The 20,237-nt window shown below is 36.7% G+C and overlaps 2 protein-coding genes across 2 annotated transcripts; both read right to left on the reverse strand.

The window, feature by feature from the left end:
• Nucleotides 1-237: 237 nt before the first annotated feature.
• On the reverse strand, nt 238-6,486 carry vipb (vasoactive intestinal peptide b). Its single transcript, XM_063013009.1, has 7 exons — nt 6,398-6,486; nt 4,206-4,320; nt 3,970-4,077; nt 3,674-3,778; nt 2,746-2,877; nt 1,614-1,719; nt 238-438 (listed from the first exon to the last, which is right to left on the reverse strand). The coding sequence occupies exons 2-7, from the start codon at nt 4,304-4,306 to the stop codon at nt 430-432; spliced, it is 561 nt and encodes a 186-aa protein (XP_062869079.1). The 5' UTR covers nt 4,307-4,320; nt 6,398-6,486; the 3' UTR covers nt 238-429.
• A 5,470-nt stretch (nt 6,487-11,956) lies between these two features.
• On the reverse strand, nt 11,957-19,499 carry sult6b1 (sulfotransferase family, cytosolic, 6b, member 1). The gene is made up of 7 exons (XM_063012764.1): nt 19,205-19,499; nt 18,202-18,308; nt 17,568-17,657; nt 16,900-17,026; nt 16,716-16,810; nt 15,689-15,845; nt 11,957-12,711 (listed from the first exon to the last, which is right to left on the reverse strand). The coding sequence occupies exons 1-7, from the start codon at nt 19,398-19,400 to the stop codon at nt 12,584-12,586; spliced, it is 900 nt and encodes a 299-aa protein (XP_062868834.1). The 5' UTR covers nt 19,401-19,499; the 3' UTR covers nt 11,957-12,583.
• Between the last annotated feature and the right edge of the window lie 738 nt (nt 19,500-20,237).

A 20,237-nucleotide genomic window follows, 5' to 3' on the forward strand; every position in this document is an offset into this window, starting at 1 on the left:
CATCATACATACAGCTAGCTATGCAATCTTCATATACTTCATACACTAATGTTGATCTTAGTAGCCTTAAATGTGGAACTATTATAGTATTTCAACTTTCAAGTCATGCAGTCATATTTGTGCTTTCCTGGAGCTGACTGGGGGCTTTGAGGTCGGTCCAAATGGATTTTTTTTTTTTTTACATAAAGGAATACTAAGCTTGTCTACATAAACAAAATACAATACCTTTTGTATTCATTTATTTTTTATTTGAGTAATTACTGTTTTACAGGTTTAACAGTATTTGGTCTAGATTTAATAGAGTTCATTTAGTGTGTCACATTAAATAAAATAAATATCTATATAAATAAATAAATAATAAATAGGCTTAGTTATAAGAGAGAAGTTCTGGAAAGCTGGAATTGGTGTCACTGTCATCATGACTGTCCACTAGAGGCTCTGAAAACAAAAAGACAAACAAAAAAATTAAATTTAGTTAACAATAATACACATTATTCAAAATATACAGCCTGAATTAAAAAAATGAAGACTTTCTATTAGATGTAATTACTACTGACAGTTAAAAGTCAAAAATTTGCATATTCACTATATGGCCAGTAAATGTATGAACACTCCTCCTACCTTCAGGTGTTTCATCCACACCTATTCCTAACATGTACATACATTGTAAAAATATCTAAACCAGATCTGCCATGAAGTAAAATCTGCTGGGACATGAAAAACATGTCTAGGGTCAAGTGAGCTTTACACTGCTATGAGTTTAGAGGCTACTGTGCAAGAAATTGCACTTTTAGGTGTACAGTAACTAAGTGTAGCCATTATTTTGTTTTAGTTCACGTCTACCTACCCCTTACATAAATGGAAAGAGACACTGCAGGAACATTGCTAATAAAATTTTATCTTTGCAGTGATGACAAAATAATACTGACCTGGTAAGGTGCACTGTGCATGTATATTAGGTATATAGACATATACAGTATCTTATAAACTTACTGGTCACTATGGTATCTTGACTAATACAAAATAATATTACCCTTTGTTATGTGGATTACTATACAGTCTTGTAGCAGTCACACCAGCACCATTCACACTATTAAGCAAACACCCAGTCTGTGTCACTGCTGTGCTGAGACTGGTCCACTCAAAATGTTAGTAAATTTTACCTTAATTGCATGTTTGTAATAATTCATGTAGATTGTTCCTGATAAAGAAAGGTATAAAGGAAGAAGGTAAGAAAAGACGATTGGCATCCTTTTTGGAGCCCCACATAGACAGCTTACGGAAAGGAGAGGACAGTGTCGTAATCTTTCACACGCTCGCCACCTGTGGTGGTCCCCTTACACTGACTCGCATGGAAAATGGTGGAGAACAAACTGTGTATTGCAAATATTAGCCTATAGTAAGTGATTCTATACCCAACAAGGTCATTTTATCTGGTTGCTGTAGATACAATAGGCAGGTGTTTCTAGAAGGTATAGAGTGTGAGTTTGATATAAGCATTTCTATTTTATTCTTCAAAATATCATGTTGAGAGCAGTAGAAGAAATTATGCAAACATTCTTTGCTAGCTGTTAAGCATGTTTAGCTAACAACCAGAGGAAAAGTTGTCATACTAGTGGGAGCTGTTGGAGAAGCTGGTCGACGGTGTCCTCATAGCTCTGTGGTAAGGAGGAATCGGTGCTTTTAGACTGGTTAGGCAGGGTTAATGCATCTTCTGGACTGTGGTAGCATACAAGAAACATGTAAATAGCATGAAGCACATAACTGCTGGCCTAAAAATCTAACTGAAATCAATCGCGTTTGGTGATTTTCCTTTTCTAGCACAGTGGTTCACAAGGGTTGTAAGTTAAGTTGAATGGGAACTTTAATTAAACAGCTTTCAAAATTATGTAATTATTGTCTACTTTATCGATGAAACCAACATTAGACAATCTTAGCGTCTTTGAGCTCGTGTACAAAAGGGGGTAGTTAGCGCTTTTCTAGAGCAGCCGTTTGGACAGATGCAATCATGCAAGTACTGAACACATTCATCCATTATATGCAAGAGATTTATGAAACCATGGGGAGCACTTATCAAGAGAAATCTGGATGATGCTTTTTGGGGAAATGTTTTATAGACAGACGAGTGTGCCATCATGTCAGAAGAAAATTATACTGGTGTGGGGTGCATCTGCTGTGTCTGTTAGAAAGCTCTTAAAGTGAATAAAAAGGTCATCTGTCTGTGAGCTGAAGCTGACAGACAAACAAAGCAATCAGAAAGCAGGAAATGTTTTAGATGGATAGTTAAATTATATAGATAAAAGTATGTGAACACCCAACCATAAGAACTTTAGAACATTGGAACTTTAATTTAATTAAAAACTTTAATGTTCCCATACTACAACCATGGACATTAAGATGGAGTGCCCTCCCCTCTATAACAGTCTATACTTTTCTGTGAAAGATTTCCCAAGGATTTTAGAATGACTGTAAGCACATTCAAAAGTCAAAAGATCTGATCTGCATTCCAGTTCATCCCAAAGATGTTTAATGGGGTTAAGGTAAGGGCTCTGTGCAGGCCACTGGAGTTCCTACACAACATACTCATGTCTTTATAGAACTTCGCCTTCATCAAACTGTTGCCACAGTGGGTGTGGCTAAAACGCCTTAACTCAAGTTAGTTGGAGTGTTCACATACTTTTGACCCTATATTTTGGACAGATTATGTTAAATCAGGCTATGTACATTTTAGGTTCTCTGGCTTACCTCCTTTTTCCTGCTAATACTGAGTTCAGGTATTTCTTGGCTGCCATCTGCTTGCGGTATCGACTGTAATTATCTGTGAAAACTGCATCAGAGTGGCGCTTCAGCCGGACCTCGTCTGCACTCAGCTCATCACTGTGGAAAACAAATGAACACATCAGAGCTATTATACTGTATATCCATCATGTAGTTTTTTCTGGACAGATATCTGTAAGGGTAAGTAAATTTTGTGTTGTATAATAGCATTAGATGGATATTTGTGATCTTAATAGGATATTCTGTTAAGTAGCACTCACTGGACATTTATAGTTTTTTATTAGCTATTTGTTTATGTGATTCCTGTTGAGCAGATACTCGTAGACTTAATTCAATATTCTGTTATGTGATCCTTCATGGGCTGGATTTATAATGTTAATTACATTTGCTAGTCATCAGATTCATGAGTACTGCATGACCAAGGTTTTACACTAGGTTAAATTCTGCTAATTATTTGCTGGCACATACAGAGGTGTCCTGTTACTCACACTGATTAATGAACTGCCTAAATTCATTTTATTGTGCTGTTTTTAAAGTAAATGAATGTGCCAAAAAACAAATGCACATTTTATCTGCTGTCCTTTGTTTGGTTTGCATGTTAAACTCAAAAAGGTTTTATACAATTGACAGTCAACTAAAGTTTGTTGCTGATCACATGAATTAAGCACTTTTAAATCAGCACAGAAAAGTAACCAGCTGTAGTCAGTCATAATCTCGGATAATCACTGGAATAATAGATCATTCTATACCATTATATTAATAATCTAAGTTACTGTATGTATATTTTGGGCCCAACATTGTATCTAAAGTGCCACAATAAACCGTCAGTCATAGAAATAAACAGCTGTACACATCACTGAATTCCCAAGACTGTGTGAATGTGTAAAATTTTTACCTGACACGCTTTGCAAGTAAGGATTCAAGGTATTCTTTGGCTGAAAGTTGTCCTAGTAGTTTACTATATCCACTTGTGAAAAGTCCATCAGCATGTCTTGGTGGTCTGCACAAAATAAGAGTAGTAATAACATAGTTTACACAATTCCCCAGGATATCATTTGAATATCCACAGAGAAAAAATATTACAGAATTGTAATATGTTTTTCACAAAGTTGTATATATTCCTTTGATCCTAATATATTTCTTTTATAATACTGTCAACATTTCATAAACACTGAACTTTGATTTCTTTACCTTTCCACTGAATTTGCCATTTCATATAGAAGTTTATACATTTCCAAATCCTGTGTGGATTCATTCGGCCATGTGTCCTCACCACCTCCGTTCAGACCACCTGACCTACTGCTGGACAACAACATCAGTGTAAGTCCAATTACATGTAAAATATATATTGTAAGAAAGGGTGATCAAATGCAAACTACAGACCTCATTAATAACATTATTTCAGGAACGAGTACTGGAATTTTTACCTGATAGCAGAGTAAGTAGTGATGGCTGGTATGGCTATGCTGGTCCTGCAGCACAACACACTGCACATTACCATGAAGAATAAATGGGAAGTGATGACCATGGCTTTCTTAATATCTGTCAAACAAAGAAAACAAGGAATGGATATGCAGGATATGTGCTAGAAGAAATCTATATCATTTTAAATATAAATAGTTCATAAATGTATCAACTACTGCAGACATCTGGTACAAAAAAAAATCACTAGCACAAAACTATTGCTTAGGGGTGTCAAACATATGGACTAAGGTGTCAAATATTTCAGCATGCAAACCGATCTGGCCCAGCCCATGTGGCAAATTTTGAAATTTGTCATTAAACTTGTAGTAGACTTGACTTATCATGATTAATAGGCAGTGTACTGTATTAGACTGCTGTGTCATCCAAGCACAGCAAAAAAGCAAATGATTAATGAATATTTAATGTTAAATGTTTAACCTTGGTTAATGTAAACAATCCACTCCTCTGAAAAGGCTTTTCACAAGATTAATCATCTTAGATTAATAATAATAGATAGAAATGAAATTCAGATTTCTTAGGTACTGCATTTAGGATGATTCTGAATTATTGATTGTGTTTTATGTATTACTAGTTTTTATTAAGGTACATCATTAATGTAAATGTGAATTTACCAATTCCAGGCACTGGTGAATTTTAAAATAATGTAAAAGAATAGAAACAAAATCAAACACTCAGGTTTGAAAGGGCCAGTACTTAGTTTTGTCATGCTTTGACATGCTACATTTGCTACACAATTTAAAAAAGTTAAACTATGAGTTTTTACAGTAAAACGTTGTTGTCATCGACCAAACTTGTTATTGCTGAGGCATTAAATTAAATAATTGACTGTACAAGTTATGTGCTTAAAAAAATATTTTATAACAAATATAGTTAGCATATTACTGCTAGTTGCTAATTTGAAATGTAGCAGTACCTCTTTCTATTACACTACTGAAAGTACTTTAAAACGTGTACTGCACTTTTTTATCATCTTCTAAATAGCAGATTTCATTGTATTATTGTAAAAATATTATTGATAGTTTGTAATAGGAATAGAAATAATATGGTTCTTATATACAGCTCACAATGTGGAAGTTGTGTATACATTTAAATTAAGTAAATTCAATGCAACCTTTCAGAGGGCAAAACAGACTAACTTTAGCTACTCTTAGCTAGTTTAGTAGGGGGCAGCTACACATTTGTTGTTTTAGTATTTTAGTGTGTTTAGGTGTTAATCCAAATTATAACCTCAAGAGACATGCCAGTTTTGTTTTTATTTTATTTAAATACATCAGCCATGAATTATTGAACATTGTGGGGAAACAAATTAACCAGGATTGATGGAGGGCATTCTGAAACATCATTCCTGCCATACCAACAACTGTGGAACACTGACAGATCCAAACATTACTAGAAGCTAGTCAGTAGAATATGTTAATTGATCATTTTTACATCAGTATGTTGGTGGAGACATCTGAAGTCTATAGTCATCAAAATTCAAAGGCTTTTAAATTTCAAAATCTGATGAGACAGATTTACTTCCATAGAAGTCATGCAGAACTGGACACAACTGCTCAAATGTCCTGTTAATTTTGTAAGTAAAAGTAAGTAAATACAGTAAGGCAGGTTTGGTATGATATGGTATTTTCTGCTAACTGTAGTGCTTGTTTTTTTTTTATTTTTGCTGAATTTAACATACATAAAATGTGCTTAAACTTTTGCACGTCACATTTTATCTTGTATTTTTTTCCATTATGTTAAATCTAGCAATTAAACAGTATCGTACATTTAATTAACAGATGCTTGATCCCTAGAAAGAAAGGATGTATTAGAAAAAATCTAAATATATGCATCAGTTTTGATTAGCCAAATTACTGTATAAAGTAGCCTAAAGTATTTTTATAAAAGTAAGTTATTACATTAAAGCAAGTTTGGTATCGTGTGATATAACTGTAGTGCTTATTTTTAATGGTTTGTTAAATTCAACGAATTGGGAATAATTAAACATAAAATACATGTTACATTTCTCCATGAAGTTAAATACAGCAATTAAACAGTATCTTACATTAAATGTGCAGATGTTTGTTTCCTACAAAGGATGTGTTAGTAAATTGCATAAAGTAGTATAGTTATAAAAGTAAGTAATCGTAGTTACCTGTGGTAGGTGTCTGAACCCCTGTGGTCAGTCCGCAGTACTAAACCCCGCTTACGACTGTTCAGAAAGCAACAGGCTTTTTTGCTTCAGTTCCTTAGCTGATCTTCTTGTCGGTATCTGTGCTAGACTGCTGGAATATATAGAGCTGACCACTGGATTTATGTCCGGTCAATCATTTGTTCTGCGTCATGTTGGTCTCAGTAGGATTGTGCAGGTTTTAATGAGTGCAGGTCTGCTCCTCCAGTCACGTGATCAAACCAGAGTTCGGGTGAGAGATGCGCAGAGTTCAGCTGATTCACTTTTATTCAGAGCTGTGTGGTGCTGAAGTGGTCAGTCATTGTTAAATACAATTATTATCATGACACATCCTAGTCAACTGGTTTACCAGCTTAACCTAATGCATTTTATTAAGGTATTATTCGCACAAAAGAAAGTTGTGGACACTACACCAACAGGGTTCAGTGATTAAGCATTAATTTCCCTATTTTTTTTTTTCAGTTTAGTTTACTTTTTAATGTGTTCCAAAGACTAGATATATCAAAACCTCCGAAAATGATTATTTCCAGCATAGACTGTAAAAATGCGGTATTTATGTGATGTTATATGTCTAAAGTGGTGTGTCTGGTGTAACCCAGTTATCAATATTACAAAAACTAAACTTTGCTTCTTTTTTATCCTTTCCTCTTAACTAGCATGCCCAGTTTTTACATTTACATTTTCAGCATTTAGTAGACGCCTTTATCCAAAGCGACTTACTGTGACATTATACAGTCTAAGCAATTGAGGGTTAAGGGCCTTGCCCAAGGGCCCAGCAGCAGCAACCTGGTGGGGTGGGGCTAGAACCAGCGACCTTCTGATTACTAGTCCAGTACCTTAACCACTAGGCTACAACTGCCCAGTTTGTAAAGCTTTTAATTCAAAAAACAAACTGTAATAAAAAGAGACACCCTAAAGTTACAGATACTCCTAAAAGAATTAAAAAAACAGCTAAATTATATTTCTGAGCTATTTTACCATATTCAATAGCACTTTTAAAAACTTTATTTTGATTAACATTTGAATTCTGTGGTGCAAATTGTGTACTATTATCATACCAATTATTTTGCCAATAACTAATACTGATCTGGAGATATTAAGTTGGGAGCACAGAGAGTCCATATTTGTGGGGTTTTTTTGCATCTTTAAAGGTTCCCAAAGAGTTTGAAGTGTTTTAGTAGGAGTTTGTGTGCATTCATTCATCAGTGACAAAAAGGTCTAGCTCACAATCAATGTTCTTATTCACTTCAGATATTTAATAGGTTTGAAATCAGGGGTCTGTGCAAACCCCTGGAGTTCTTCCACACCAAAATGGTTAAACCCTATCTTTGTTTTGTTGCCATAGTGTTGAAAGCATATAATTTATTTAATTGATTTTATACACCTGTTAGCAAAGAATTCAGCTGAAACACCTGAACATAATAATAAGAAAATTTGTATACTGCCATACAGTATGTTGGTAAGATTTATTGATATGTTAAAATATTCGTCTTAAAGAATTCGTCTGAATGTACATAGTTCATGTTCACGTATGGACTTCAATCTGTGTTGTTATGCATTTATTTATTTAAGACAAAGTCTGTTCACCCTGAATCATGTTTGCTTTTAATATTTGCATTTGCCCATTAAATAAGATTTATTTTACATTTACATTTACATTTTCAGCATTTAGCAGACGCTTTTATCCAAAGCGACTTACACAATGAGCTGAACATGATGAGCAATTGAGAGTTAAGGGCCTTGCTCAGGGACCCAACAGTGACAACTTGGTGGTGGCGGGGCTTGAACCGGCAACCTTCTGTTTACTAGTCCAGTACCTTAACCACTGAGCTATCACTACCCTGTTTTATAATACTTTAGCCATTCGTGTCAAATTTATTTTCATATAAGAGTTTTCAGATGTCAGAGGAAACACATTCATCTTCTGATTGGATTTATAAACTTCTGACGAGAAGGGAGTTGTGTCCTGGTCATTAGGCATCGTGTTTCATCATTACAAGTTGCCTGTGCGCATGTCTAACTCCCTGAGCGCATTGGCTTGTGGGGTCAATCAGATTACAGCATTCTGCATGTCCAATAATAAGATTTAACCTTTAATTTTCATCTGCTGTACATGCAGGTCAGTGAGTACGCCTTTCCATAACTTGAAAGAAATCAGCAAAATTAATGCAAAGTTTTCTGTTTTAGGCACCTTTGCTATATCAGGTATTATCATAAGACTTTCCAACCAAAAATACTTTGAATACTTGATGAATATATACTTTGAATAAATTTATTGTTTTTACTATCATTATTTTATTTTTTATTTTTTTCATTTTCATCAAACGCTTTATCCTGATCAGGATCACGGCGGTTCTGGTTTTACCAGGAAACACTGGGTACAAGGTCGAAATACCCTGGACAGGGCACCAATTGATCCCAGGGCTTCAGCCTCCTCTCTTAGACATAGACAATCATGTCTGTGTAGATGCCTGGCTTGCCGACAGCACTGTAGTGGGCTAATGATAGACCACAGTACCACCCAAGCACCTTATATTAGTATTTTTATTATTGTTATTATATTTATTCTTATTATCACAAATAGTATTTAAGAGGGACACTGTGGGGCACAGTTCCCGGGTCCTAAGTTTGATTCATGCCTTCAGTTACTTTTGATGTGGAGTCTAGCATGTTATCCGAATGCTTAGGTTTGAGTAAAAGTGGTTTAGTGTGTGATAGCCACATGTGTGATTCATAGTGATAGACTGGCAGATCATGTCCCTGATCAGGATGTTACTAAAGATGACTACAACAATGCAGCCATGGATGAGCTAATGGTGGCCTGTGTCTGTTATGACCTGACAGCGGAAAATTGGCTCTTAAACCAGATTGTTGATATGAGCCTGGTTCCGTTGAGTCACTGGTGATGTTGGGCTGTCTTTTGGCTGGGATCCCAGTGAGCTTTGACCTAGTATGTCTAAAATTATTTATTTAAAGGTCAGGGTATTCACATATGCCTTTAATAATGTTAACATTTCTATTTGTGTCATGTTTTGGTTTACAGATACTTTGTAATTGTCCAGATTTTAAAAAGTCAGATAAACAAATCTAAGTGACCTATTCAAACTGAATTGCATTTCTTATAGTATTTGAATGTTAAAAAGGGCAGACTGGCTTTTTCATCTCATTATGCAACACTTAAGCGTTTCCTTACATGACGACCATAATGTCACATGATATCAGTTTTACCTCTCCATTTTTCTCAGTTTTAGCAGACATTTTGTATCCTATCCATATAATGTAATTGCAACTTCTTGATTGCCTCTGACGTTGCATTTTGTGGGTTGTATACATACACTGTGTTTGAACACTCCTCTTGGTTAAGTGTTGCAATGTTTTCTGTTCCAGCATGACTGTGTCCCTTGCTGGTTGCTGGTTCAAGCCCCACATCTGCCAGGTTGCCACAGCTGGGCCTTTGTGTAAAACCTTTAACCCTCAATTGCTTGCAATGTATGTGGTCACAATTGTAAGTCACTTTGAATAAAATTGTCTGCTCAATGCCAAGAATGTAAATGTAAATGCCTGTAGAGAGCCCAAATCACCTCTGGAAATAAATGGAATGAAGAAACATCACTTGTGAGACAGGCCAGAACTTACAAATGATCTTTTGACTAAATAGACACATATTCCCAGAAACAGTCCAAAATCTTAAGGAAAGTTTTTCCAGTATAGTGAAAGTTGTCATACCCACAATGTGGGAGAAGGCTGCCTTTATACTAATGCCCATAGTTTTACAGTAGAATGTCCTACAAGCGCAATCAGTATTTGTATATATTAGAAAAAAAACTAATTAATACTTGATAGGACCCACTTCTTAAAACAGCTTTGAGTTCTTCTAGTACTGAGATATCATGTCTTGCTTAGATCTTCTCTTGCTTTGCTTATGATGATTACCTTATGATGAGGATGGATCACTCAAAAGCATGGATGTCAGAACCAAAAAGAGGAAAGCTTATTTCTAATCCTGCAGGAATTTGCTATGAAAAGGGCAGATATGTGACATATTCTGTTGTACCATCAGTAAAACTGCGAAATTGCTTTTTGGAAAACATTGATGTATTGCATGTATTTACTAAAATGGCAAGGGAATGGTACACTGGCACTTTTAAAAGTGACATTAACTTAATTTTTTATATTACAAATGAAGATTGGAAATGTGTAGAAACATATAGGTGTGAATCCAATGATGCTACCATAGATGCTACATGATGCAAGTTAATCAAATTAATGGACAATTAATTAAAAATGCTTAAGAAACATTTGAAATGTCATCCTGGAGGATCTGTGTACAATTACAATGTGTTTGGACCCTCATGTTTCCTCCCACTCAAAAAATTGCATCCCTTACCACAACGTGACAAACTGAACACAAGATTTATTAATAAATCAACTACCAAGTCATCATGACTGATGACTCTGGATCTTCATTTGTGTGAGCATCATCAAGTGGTCTGCATTCCTCTTCTGAAATGGATTGATAATTGGAGAAGTTGACCTACTTGAAATATCTCTCCTCATCCAAAAATCTAATTATCTGAGCCTACTTCACTGTTTTCCCTGAATAATACAAAATTGTAAGGTTAAAAAAGTGTTAAACACATATTTATGACATATTAATTTATAAATAAATTAAACACATATATCAGGTCTTGGCCCACATATGTGTGAATATACTTTAAAACTTTTATACAAATAAAGTTTGTATAAAAGAGTTGTATTTACTTAAATGGGCATTTGTGAGGTCAGACAACAGTCAAGGTCAGGGTTCTCTACAGGCCATTTAAGTTCCTTCACACCAAACTCTAAATCATGTCCTACTGGATTGTCCTTTGGTGGACTGGGGCACAATCATGATCAAAGAGAAAAGGGCCTACTCCCAAACTGTTGTCACCAAGTTAACAGAATATGTTACTTAATATAATTAATAATTAGAAGGGGTGTCTGCATAATTTTAACCATACAGTGTATGAGCGAATGAGTTGGCATGCCCATAGTGTGTAAGCTTTGCACCTCTAAAGCAGCTAATAAAATGAATAAACCAAGGTCTAAAAGGAGAGTGCATATGGGGACATTCTGGCTGAATGAATTTGCATTACTGATTATAATTTGATCAAATCCGGAAAAACTTCTGCGTTTCTGGCATTTCTGCATTTCCTTAATAAATGTGGTTTTGATGTTTTGGGAAAAAGCTGTTTATCAGTAATGACTTCTTCATCTCCTGTTCTGTTGGGGCCCTGTTTTTGCTGATTGGCGCTGCACTGCAGGGACCCTGGTCTGATTAAACCTCATTAGAGTCGAGGGCAGGCTCTTGAGCATGGAAACAGAAAGAGAACTCTCCACGCTGACGTTCATTTGTAATTCCTGCTTTAGAAACGAATTAGTATTCGTGTGCTATTCCAGGACGGAGCATGAGTGTGCTGGAAATGATGTACTGATGTTATTAAGATGGAACAACTCCCGGAACAAAATAACGACAAACTGAGAGTGTTTGCACCATCCAATGGTAACAGTTTTAATTAGGTTTAGATTTATCCTGTTTTGTCCTATAGTGTTAACAAAGAACAGTTCATAGCTAAACATGTACCATGTTCAGTGTTGAAAAAGCAATTGCCTCCTTCTTGATTTGTAGAAAAAACACACACCTGTGTTTTGGGATCATGATCTATGTCAGTCCAAAAGCTTATACATATCTTTACAGTAATGACGCAAACAGTCAAAAATGGTGATGTGTGGGTACTTTGTCAAATCACTAACTGGGCGAATGATAAACTCCCATTCCTATCAGAGACTGTAAGGTCACCTGTCTGTAAGTTGAAGCTGACTGAGACACCTAGCACACGTCACCTTTAACAGATCTGCATCTGCATGTATACTTCTATTCCCCACACATCAGGCTCACATTGTCATTTGTCTGCCTGGCGCCCGAGTAATTCTCTTATACAGTTAGAAAAAGGGCAACTACTTTTACTTTTACTTTACAGCACTGCATTTTTATACAATTGGTTATTAGTCAGGTAGTACAAAATGCCTTCTAATTCACTTAACCTCTTCAAAATGTAACCTTCCTAGTCTTCTTATCTGCTGAGGTTTAAGGGCTCATTTGTTTCTCATTTATTGACAGTACAGGTCGTATTTAAGTTTGGCCCCCAGTTTGGTTCCCGAGAGTTTCTTCTTAAACTCTTCATCCATCTGTTTACTCTGGGCCTCACTGAAGTGGTTTTTCCAGTCTCCAACCTCACCTGTTTAACAGACAATAAGCAGAAATTCCATTTACTTTTTGGTCTTTAGTTAATCCACACTTGCTGATGAGACATAAACGTTATACTGGTTTGCCATGCATATGCACATACTTAACATGCAGCCAGAAGGTTTATGATCTTTTGATCTTTGATCAGTGATCTTTGTTAAATAAATGTTATTGCTGCTCTGGCATGTTTCATGTTCCTGCACATGCAGGGCAACACATTTTTGTAACAGTCTTATCAAAGAGAGAAAGATCACAGAGGACATCCAAGCTTACATGTACCGTTCAGGTTACACGATAGTGTACATTTTACATAGCTAATGTGAATAAAGGACCATGAGATTAGCTACAAATTGAATAGATACACTTAGCTAATTAAATTGGGAAATGCTAAAAATATGTACAGTGTATCACAAAAGTGAGTACACCCCTCACATTTCTGCAGATATTTAAGTATATCTTTTCATGGGACAACACTGACAAAATGACACTTTGACACAATGAAAAGTAGTCTGTGTGCAGCTTATATAACAGTGTAAATTTATTCCTCCCTCAAAATAACTCAATATACAGCCATTAATGTCTAAACCACCGGCAACAAAAGTGAGTACACCCCTTAGTGAAAGTTCCTGAAGTGTCAATATTTTGTGTGGCCACCATTATTTCCCAGAACTGCCTTAACTCTCCTGGGCATGGAGTTTACCAGAGCTTCACAGGTTGCCACTGGAATGCTTTTCCACTCCTCCATGACGACATCACGGAGCTGGCGGATATTCGAGACTTTGCGCTCCTCCACCTTCCGCTTGAGGATGCCCCAAAGATGTTCTATTGGGTTTAGGTCTGGAGACATGCTTGGCCAGTCCATCACCTTTACCCTCAGCCTCTTCAATAAAGCAGTGGTCGTCTTAGAGGTGTGTTTGGGGTCATTATCATGCTGGAACACTGCCCTGCGACCCAGTTTCCGGAGGGAGGGGATCATGCTCTGCTTCAGTATTTCACAGTACATATTGGAGTTCATGTGTCCCTCAATGAAATGTAACTCCCCAACACCTGCTGCACTCATGCAGCCCCAGACCATGGCATTCCCACCACCATGCTTGACTGTAGGCATGACACACTTATCTTTGTACTCCTCACCTGATTGCCGCCACACATGCTTGAGACCATCTGAACCAAACAAGTTAATCTTGGTCTCATCAGACCATAGGACATGGTTCCAGTAATCCATGTCCTTTGTTGACATGTCTTCAGCAAACTGTTTGCGGGCTTTCAGAAGAGGCTTCCTTCTGGGGTGACAGCCATGCAGACCAATTTGATGTAGTGTGCGGCGTATGGTCTGAGCACTGACAGGCTGACCCCCCACCTTTTCAATCTCTGCAGCAATGCTGACAGCACTCCTGCGCCTATCTTTCAAAGACAGCAGTTGGATGTGACGCTGAGCACGTGCACTCAGCTTCTTTGGACGACCAACGCGAGGTCTGTTCTGAGTGGACCCTGCTCTTTTAAAACGCTGGATGATCTTGGCCACTGTGCTGCAGCTCAGTTTCAGGGTGTTGGCAATCTTCTTGTAGCCTTGGCCATCTTCATGTAGCGCAACAATTCGTCTTTTAAGATCCTCAGAGAGTTATTTGCCATGAGGTGCCATGTTGGAACTTTCAGTGACCAGTATGAGAGAGTGTGAGAGCTGTACTACTAAATTGAACACACCTGCTCCCTATGCACACCTGAGACCTAGTAACACTAACAAATCACATGACATTTTGGAGGGAAAATGACAAGCAGTGCTCAATTTGGACATTTAGGGGTGTAGTCTCTTAGGGGTGTACTCACTTTTGTTGCCGGTGGTTTAGACATTAATGGCTGTATATTGAGTTATTTTGAGGGAAGAATAAATTTACACTGTTATATAAGCTGCACACAGACTACTTTTCATTGTGTCAAAGTGTCATTTTGTCAGTGTTGTCCCATGAAAAGATATACTCAAATATCTGCAGAAATGTGAGGGGTGTACTCACTTTTGTGATACACTGTATGTATATGTGTATTTTAATTGATAAATGTGTCTAGGATTAATATTTTGAAATACATATATATTTTAACAATTTTCTGCATTTAACATATTTGTATGTGCAGTGAAATAGCCACAATGCTTCCAATCTGTGATGTAATATAATGTGACTACTAGTGTGCATGTTGGACCTCATGTTTGTTTGTTTATTAGGATTTTAACGTCATGTTTTACACTTTGGTTACATTCATGACAGGAACAGTAGTTACTCATTACACAAGATTCATCAGTTCACAAGGTTATATCGAACACACAATTTAGTGTCTCCAATTCACCTCAGGAAACCGGAGCACCAGGAGTAAACCCATGCAGACACAGGGAAAACATGCAAGAACACAGAAAGGACCCAGACCACCCCACCTGGGGATCGAACCCAGGACCTTCTTGCTGTGTACCTCATGTCTGTTAACAATGAAGTAACTGTTGGCTAATAATAGGCAGGTGTGGTAAATAATGCGACGGTGTCTATTGAAATTAGTGCATGTAAAGAAATGTTCACAAAGCGGCTGTTTTTGATACAGCGCTCCAGACCGAGTTTTCAGATGCTACTGGTTAAGTATTTTTTTTTATTTTTTTTTTATGACCAAATTAATCAGGTAAACAAAACTGTTTATAAGCGTATGACTGAACAGGTACATTTCAGTTAAATAAATAGGCTAATGTATTGTGGTTCCAGTGAAATTTGTTCCAGTCTGTTTCGCTCATATATTAATCAGCCAATGTTATTAAATGCCATTCTGAATGTGGAGAGAACCACAGTTATAATATTTAGTATGCTTTTATTACATAGGGAAGTTTATTAGTCATATATCTGGGCCTAAAGTGTTGTTATGTGCTCATTACACAAATGCAAACTTTGTGGCTGTTCAGTAAAGTTAAACTTGACGGGTTCTTTTTCACTAACCTTTTCGGAAAAACACTTTGCTAAATCCTCCGTGAGAGGTTTGGGAGCTCTCTTGCATGGCCTTAAATGTGCTCTGTTCAGCAATGTCTTTGATCTGCTCCTCTGTCAGTGAAAAGCTAAAGAACTCAGCAACTTTTTTTACACCCTCCAGCAGGTTCTGGTAAAGGAAGAGACAAGAATATATCAATATATATACTGCAGTTCATTACTAAAGCTTAAAATCCACTCTAAGTAAATTAGTACTTGACTGTGTCTGTGTATCTATCTTCTTTCTCACAGTATTTTGTATTTCAAAAATACCTTCAAAAAAGTGCAAAATGTGCATCAGATTAGTACCCCCAAAATTCGATTTCTGTTATTCAAAGAATGCGGCATTTATACTGGCATGAAGGTGGTGCTGCAGATTCAGGTCTTCCAGTTACACTTTCAGTTACACTCTCAAACACCAGATGGTGCAAAAGGTTCACAATGCCAGTAATGAATCATTTTTAAATAACCCCAAAAAGAACTTTTCGGTCACAGTCCCAGTATAGAGCCAACCATATTTTTATATTGATTGTCTTAGTTCTACTTGTTGTAGTGTTCATTTTTAACTGTTGCAAAATATACAGTTTGCAAACACACAATGATCAATAATATCAGGTGTGTGAAACAGTTGGTGGAGTGAGTGCTGAACAGCTACATGGTTCCTGAGGTCCTAGATACGCATGGGTATTTATCTGGGTATTTCTGTTTCCTCACATGTTGCAGAAATAAAATAATGTTAAATTAAGGTGATGGATTGGCACCCTGTTCAGGGTGTAGTCCTGCCTTGTGTATAATGTGTGTGGGTGCTGCCTGATTCACTACCATCCAAACCAGTAAGAATCAGTACTGATACTAAATGAATGAATAATACTGTCAATAATTTGATGCCACCCTATTGTGCCTTCAACTTCAACTTTCCAAAAAGTTCCAAAATTTCAATAATGAACTGAATTTTGTTACAACAATGCAAGGCTATCTCAGGTGAACAGATATCTCTTACCTCTTTTAATTCCTCATAGGTCAGAACCATCACATCTGGATCATCAATGTGTTTCTCCCAGGCGACAGCATGGTCAAAGTAGGAACCCCAGGGCACTGCATAAACAAATAAAGACCACATTTAATTAGTGATCACTGCTTAAGCAAGTGTGTTATTTCTTGGCATTTCATGAAATTTGCCTCACCTGCACCGCTCATGAAGTCAGAAAAGAATTTGTCCCAAGACTCAGCTTTAGGCAGCACTGGGTTGTTGTTCATGAAATGGTAATAAGAGACCAGTGTGTCTTTGGGATTTCGGAAAATTACCAACATCTAAATATAAAAGAAATAAAGTATTTTTATCTGTTCCACAAAGCAAGAAAGACAGTCCATTTACTTTAGAATGCATTTTACCAGAAAATAAAAGATCATGTTATACATGAGGAATTTGCATTAAATACACATTAAAGTTTAAAATTACTCTAAAGCTCCTGCTGATCTTCTTAAGCAGTATAGCCCATCTGAAGTACTTTGTTCAGAAAAGGCCAGCCTTTTGGCAATCTTTTAGGATGTTTATTTATTTATTTATTATTGTATACTGCAATGAAACTTGAATATTCAGGTTCACGCATGATGTATTTTTTGCATAAATTACTTCGTTGTGTGTAGAATTTGGAAACACATCGTCTAAAATTACAGAGTTTAAAGAACAACAACAACAATTCTAAGCCATGACCTTTCAGTTAACACTGCTATTTTACCTGAATTGGCAACAGTCTTACTCTTGTAAAAATCTTATAAAGCCTCGGAGTAATGAAAGCTGGTACAGTCAAAAGAGAGGGCCAAGTTTTGGCCCGGCTCCACTCATGCTGACCTTTGTTTTCTTGGTCTTGAAAGACTCTGGAATGTTATCAGGGTGCATGTGGGTCCCGAAAAACCTCCGAGATTTCAGCTCTGCTACAGCCTGCATGAACAAACAAAAGTGTATGTAAGCAACGTGGCACCTTGTTCATGTAAGAGTGTACTTTTAAGGATGTACAGTAAAATTGTTTTTAAAGCTCTATTAAATGTTAGCTTGTAGGCAACTCTAATGGTCAAGTAACTACAGTACTTATTTAGTCACAGGTAGACACAAGTCATATTTTATTACTTGGCACTCAGTTTTCATTATTTTTATTCTAAGCTATTTATTTAAGACACATTAAATGTTTTGTATGTATGTGTAGATAGCAAATGGCTAACATTAGCCAGCTAGCTTAAAGCTAATTTGTATCTGAAAAGTACTTGGAAGTACCTGGAATGGCTTAAGTTTAAATAAATAAAATGTAATGTAGGTACTATGTTACCAAATATATTCAAAATACCAAGCAATACTATAGTAATCCACTGTCTAAGAAAAGTTAAACATTTAAAAAAGAATTCTGGAGGACTTTCTGAAAATCTTTTACTTTTTTTCCAAAGTGGTATTAGTATGAGGGGCACATTGAGAGAACAGAGTAACTACAGACCTTTTGTGCTTCTGGAGGGTGGAACTCAATCAGAGGAGGCCTTTCAGGGAGAGTTATCCCACAAGCAGTCGTAATTTTCCGCATCACCCCAACCATCCAGTTGAACCCTGAGAAGAATACATATCTCAGACATTACTTTTTGTTTGTAATTGTGTCACATCATTTGTTTTATTTTTTGTACTAAAACATTAACAGGGATTAGCAGTGCACCCCTGAAAACTGTCTGGTGGAGAGTTGTGCCATTCATATGAACTAAATAAAACGATTCTTTTACATGTTTACTTGAATGAATATGTTATTGAAATATGTCATTGTAACATGTTTGTGTTAGCCAGCAAGTAGAAATCAGTAGGATTCAGTAAGACATTTTGCATTTCTAGCTCTTCTACAGTATTTACAGAAATGGTTTTTAAATTCACAATCTTAGAAAGAATGAAAATCTGCAGCTTTTTAGCTCTAAATGTTTGTCAGCTTGGTGTTTCACAGACATGTACACAAGGAAACACAAAGTGGGAGCAAAAACAGGGCTTTAACTTTTAACTCAAGTCAATCCAATCATGTGTCTGTGTAGGTATCGTGTGTTATTTCTTAAGGCAGAATGTGGTTGTGCATTATTATAACCTGGAAAAAGACTAAAACCCATTTTATTATTTTTGATACATGAACCTCTGTTATCTACAGGGTTCACTACCCTTTTTTCAATGTAATAAACAGTGACTGATAAGCACACTTGTCCTATCTACACAAACACTGCTGGTAAAAATAACCAAAAATGTCTGTTCCTGCTTTTTGCTACTTTACACTGAACTTTTAAGCTTTAAGTAGACAGTGGTGAATGCTATTATGTAATGTGTAACATGATCCTGTGTTCCCCTTTTCCCCATATTCCTGCACAGAAGGCTAGCGACAGCCAGATGTTTTTGTCCATGCAGAAAGAGTAGAGGATGCAAATTTGGCAAAAGTTTCTGCAAAGTTTTTTTCTCCAGAATGAGATTTCACTCACCACACTTTGGGTATGCCACCACCATGACGTCATCCTCCCGTGCCTCGAAGTTCTTCATGGCCTCCAAGGTTTCCGGTGGGCTAAGGATGGTCGAGTAAAAAATCCCATCTTTCTTGTACAGCTTATCCTCGTCCTTCATGCTCTTGGCCTGCTCCATGCGTGACTTTATATTTTCCTTAAATGTCTGCTCAGCCATTTTGGACCTGCACTGCTTCGTCTCTAAGAGTTAGGTGTATTAATACAAAATGTGTGTGTTTACTCAACACACACTGAGTGAAATGCTTCCCTCCTACACAGGACTCTATTTGGCAGGAAGGGAGGGTAATCATAGGAGAGAGAGAGAGAGAGAGAGAGAGAGAGAGAGAGAGAGAAGAGAGAGAGAAGAGAGAGAGAGAGAGAGAGAGAGAGAGAGAGAGAATGAATGAATGAATGAATGAATGGATGAATGAATGAATGAAAATGACCTCTCACATAGAAACAGCTTGCGTGAGAATACTTGTTCGGGTGGTTTAGGATAAGGTAATGCTTTAAAAAAAACATGAACTGCTTGACACCATGACAAGGAAATTAAAATCATTTATTTAGTGGAATAACTCGTCCCAATACAGGTTTCTCCCGCATTCCTAGACTAAAGTCTTCCAATCAAGAGTTTCCAGACCGAAAAAATATCTAAAATAACACTAACATTTAGTAAAAGCAAAAATAATATGTAGCCTACATAACACAGACTTTATAAAACAAGACAGCGTATTTACAGCATAGCTTTGGTTACCAGAATTGCAAGGACAGGAAGCATTTACATTTATGGCACTAAGCATATGGATTTAGTTTATTCAAAGCAACTTACAGTTGTGACCATACAGTCCAAGCAAAATAGGGTTACGGGTCTTGCTCAAGGGCCCAACAGTGGCAACCTTAAAAACCAGTGGAACAAGGGAAATTCTGATGAATAGTTTCCTTAACCACTGAGCTACTATTGCCCAGGATACATAGATCTATTTTCCTTTTTTTCCTTGAAAGTGAAAATCATCTT

The sequence above is a fragment of the Trichomycterus rosablanca genome, chromosome 17 (genome assembly GCF_030014385.1).
Source record: "Trichomycterus rosablanca isolate fTriRos1 chromosome 17, fTriRos1.hap1, whole genome shotgun sequence".
In the NCBI taxonomy this organism is placed as follows: Eukaryota; Metazoa; Chordata; class Actinopteri; order Siluriformes; family Trichomycteridae; genus Trichomycterus; species Trichomycterus rosablanca.

Excerpts from the sequence above, each read along its gene's own strand:
- vipb (XM_063013009.1), bottom strand. The coding sequence starts at position 4,306 with ATGGTCATCACTTCCCATTTATTCTTCATGGTAATGTGCAGTGTGTTG. Across the intron at positions 3,779-3,969 it reads ATGGCAAATTCAGTGGAAAG|ACCACCAAGACATGCTGATG; the intron begins GTAAAGAAATCA and ends TATTTTGTGCAG. Across the intron at positions 1,720-2,745 it reads GTATTAGCAGGAAAAAGGAG|TCCAGAAGATGCATTAACCC; the intron begins GTAAGCCAGAGA and ends ATGCTACCACAG.
- sult6b1 (XM_063012764.1), bottom strand. The coding sequence starts at position 19,400 with ATGGCTGAGCAGACATTTAAGGAAAATATAAAGTCACGCATGGAGCAG. Across the intron at positions 17,027-17,567 it reads TCAAGACCAAGAAAACAAAG|ATGTTGGTAATTTTCCGAAA; the intron begins GTCAGCATGAGT and ends TTTTATATTTAG. Across the intron at positions 16,811-16,899 it reads TGACTTCATGAGCGGTGCAG|TGCCCTGGGGTTCCTACTTT; the intron begins GTGAGGCAAATT and ends TTGTTTATGCAG.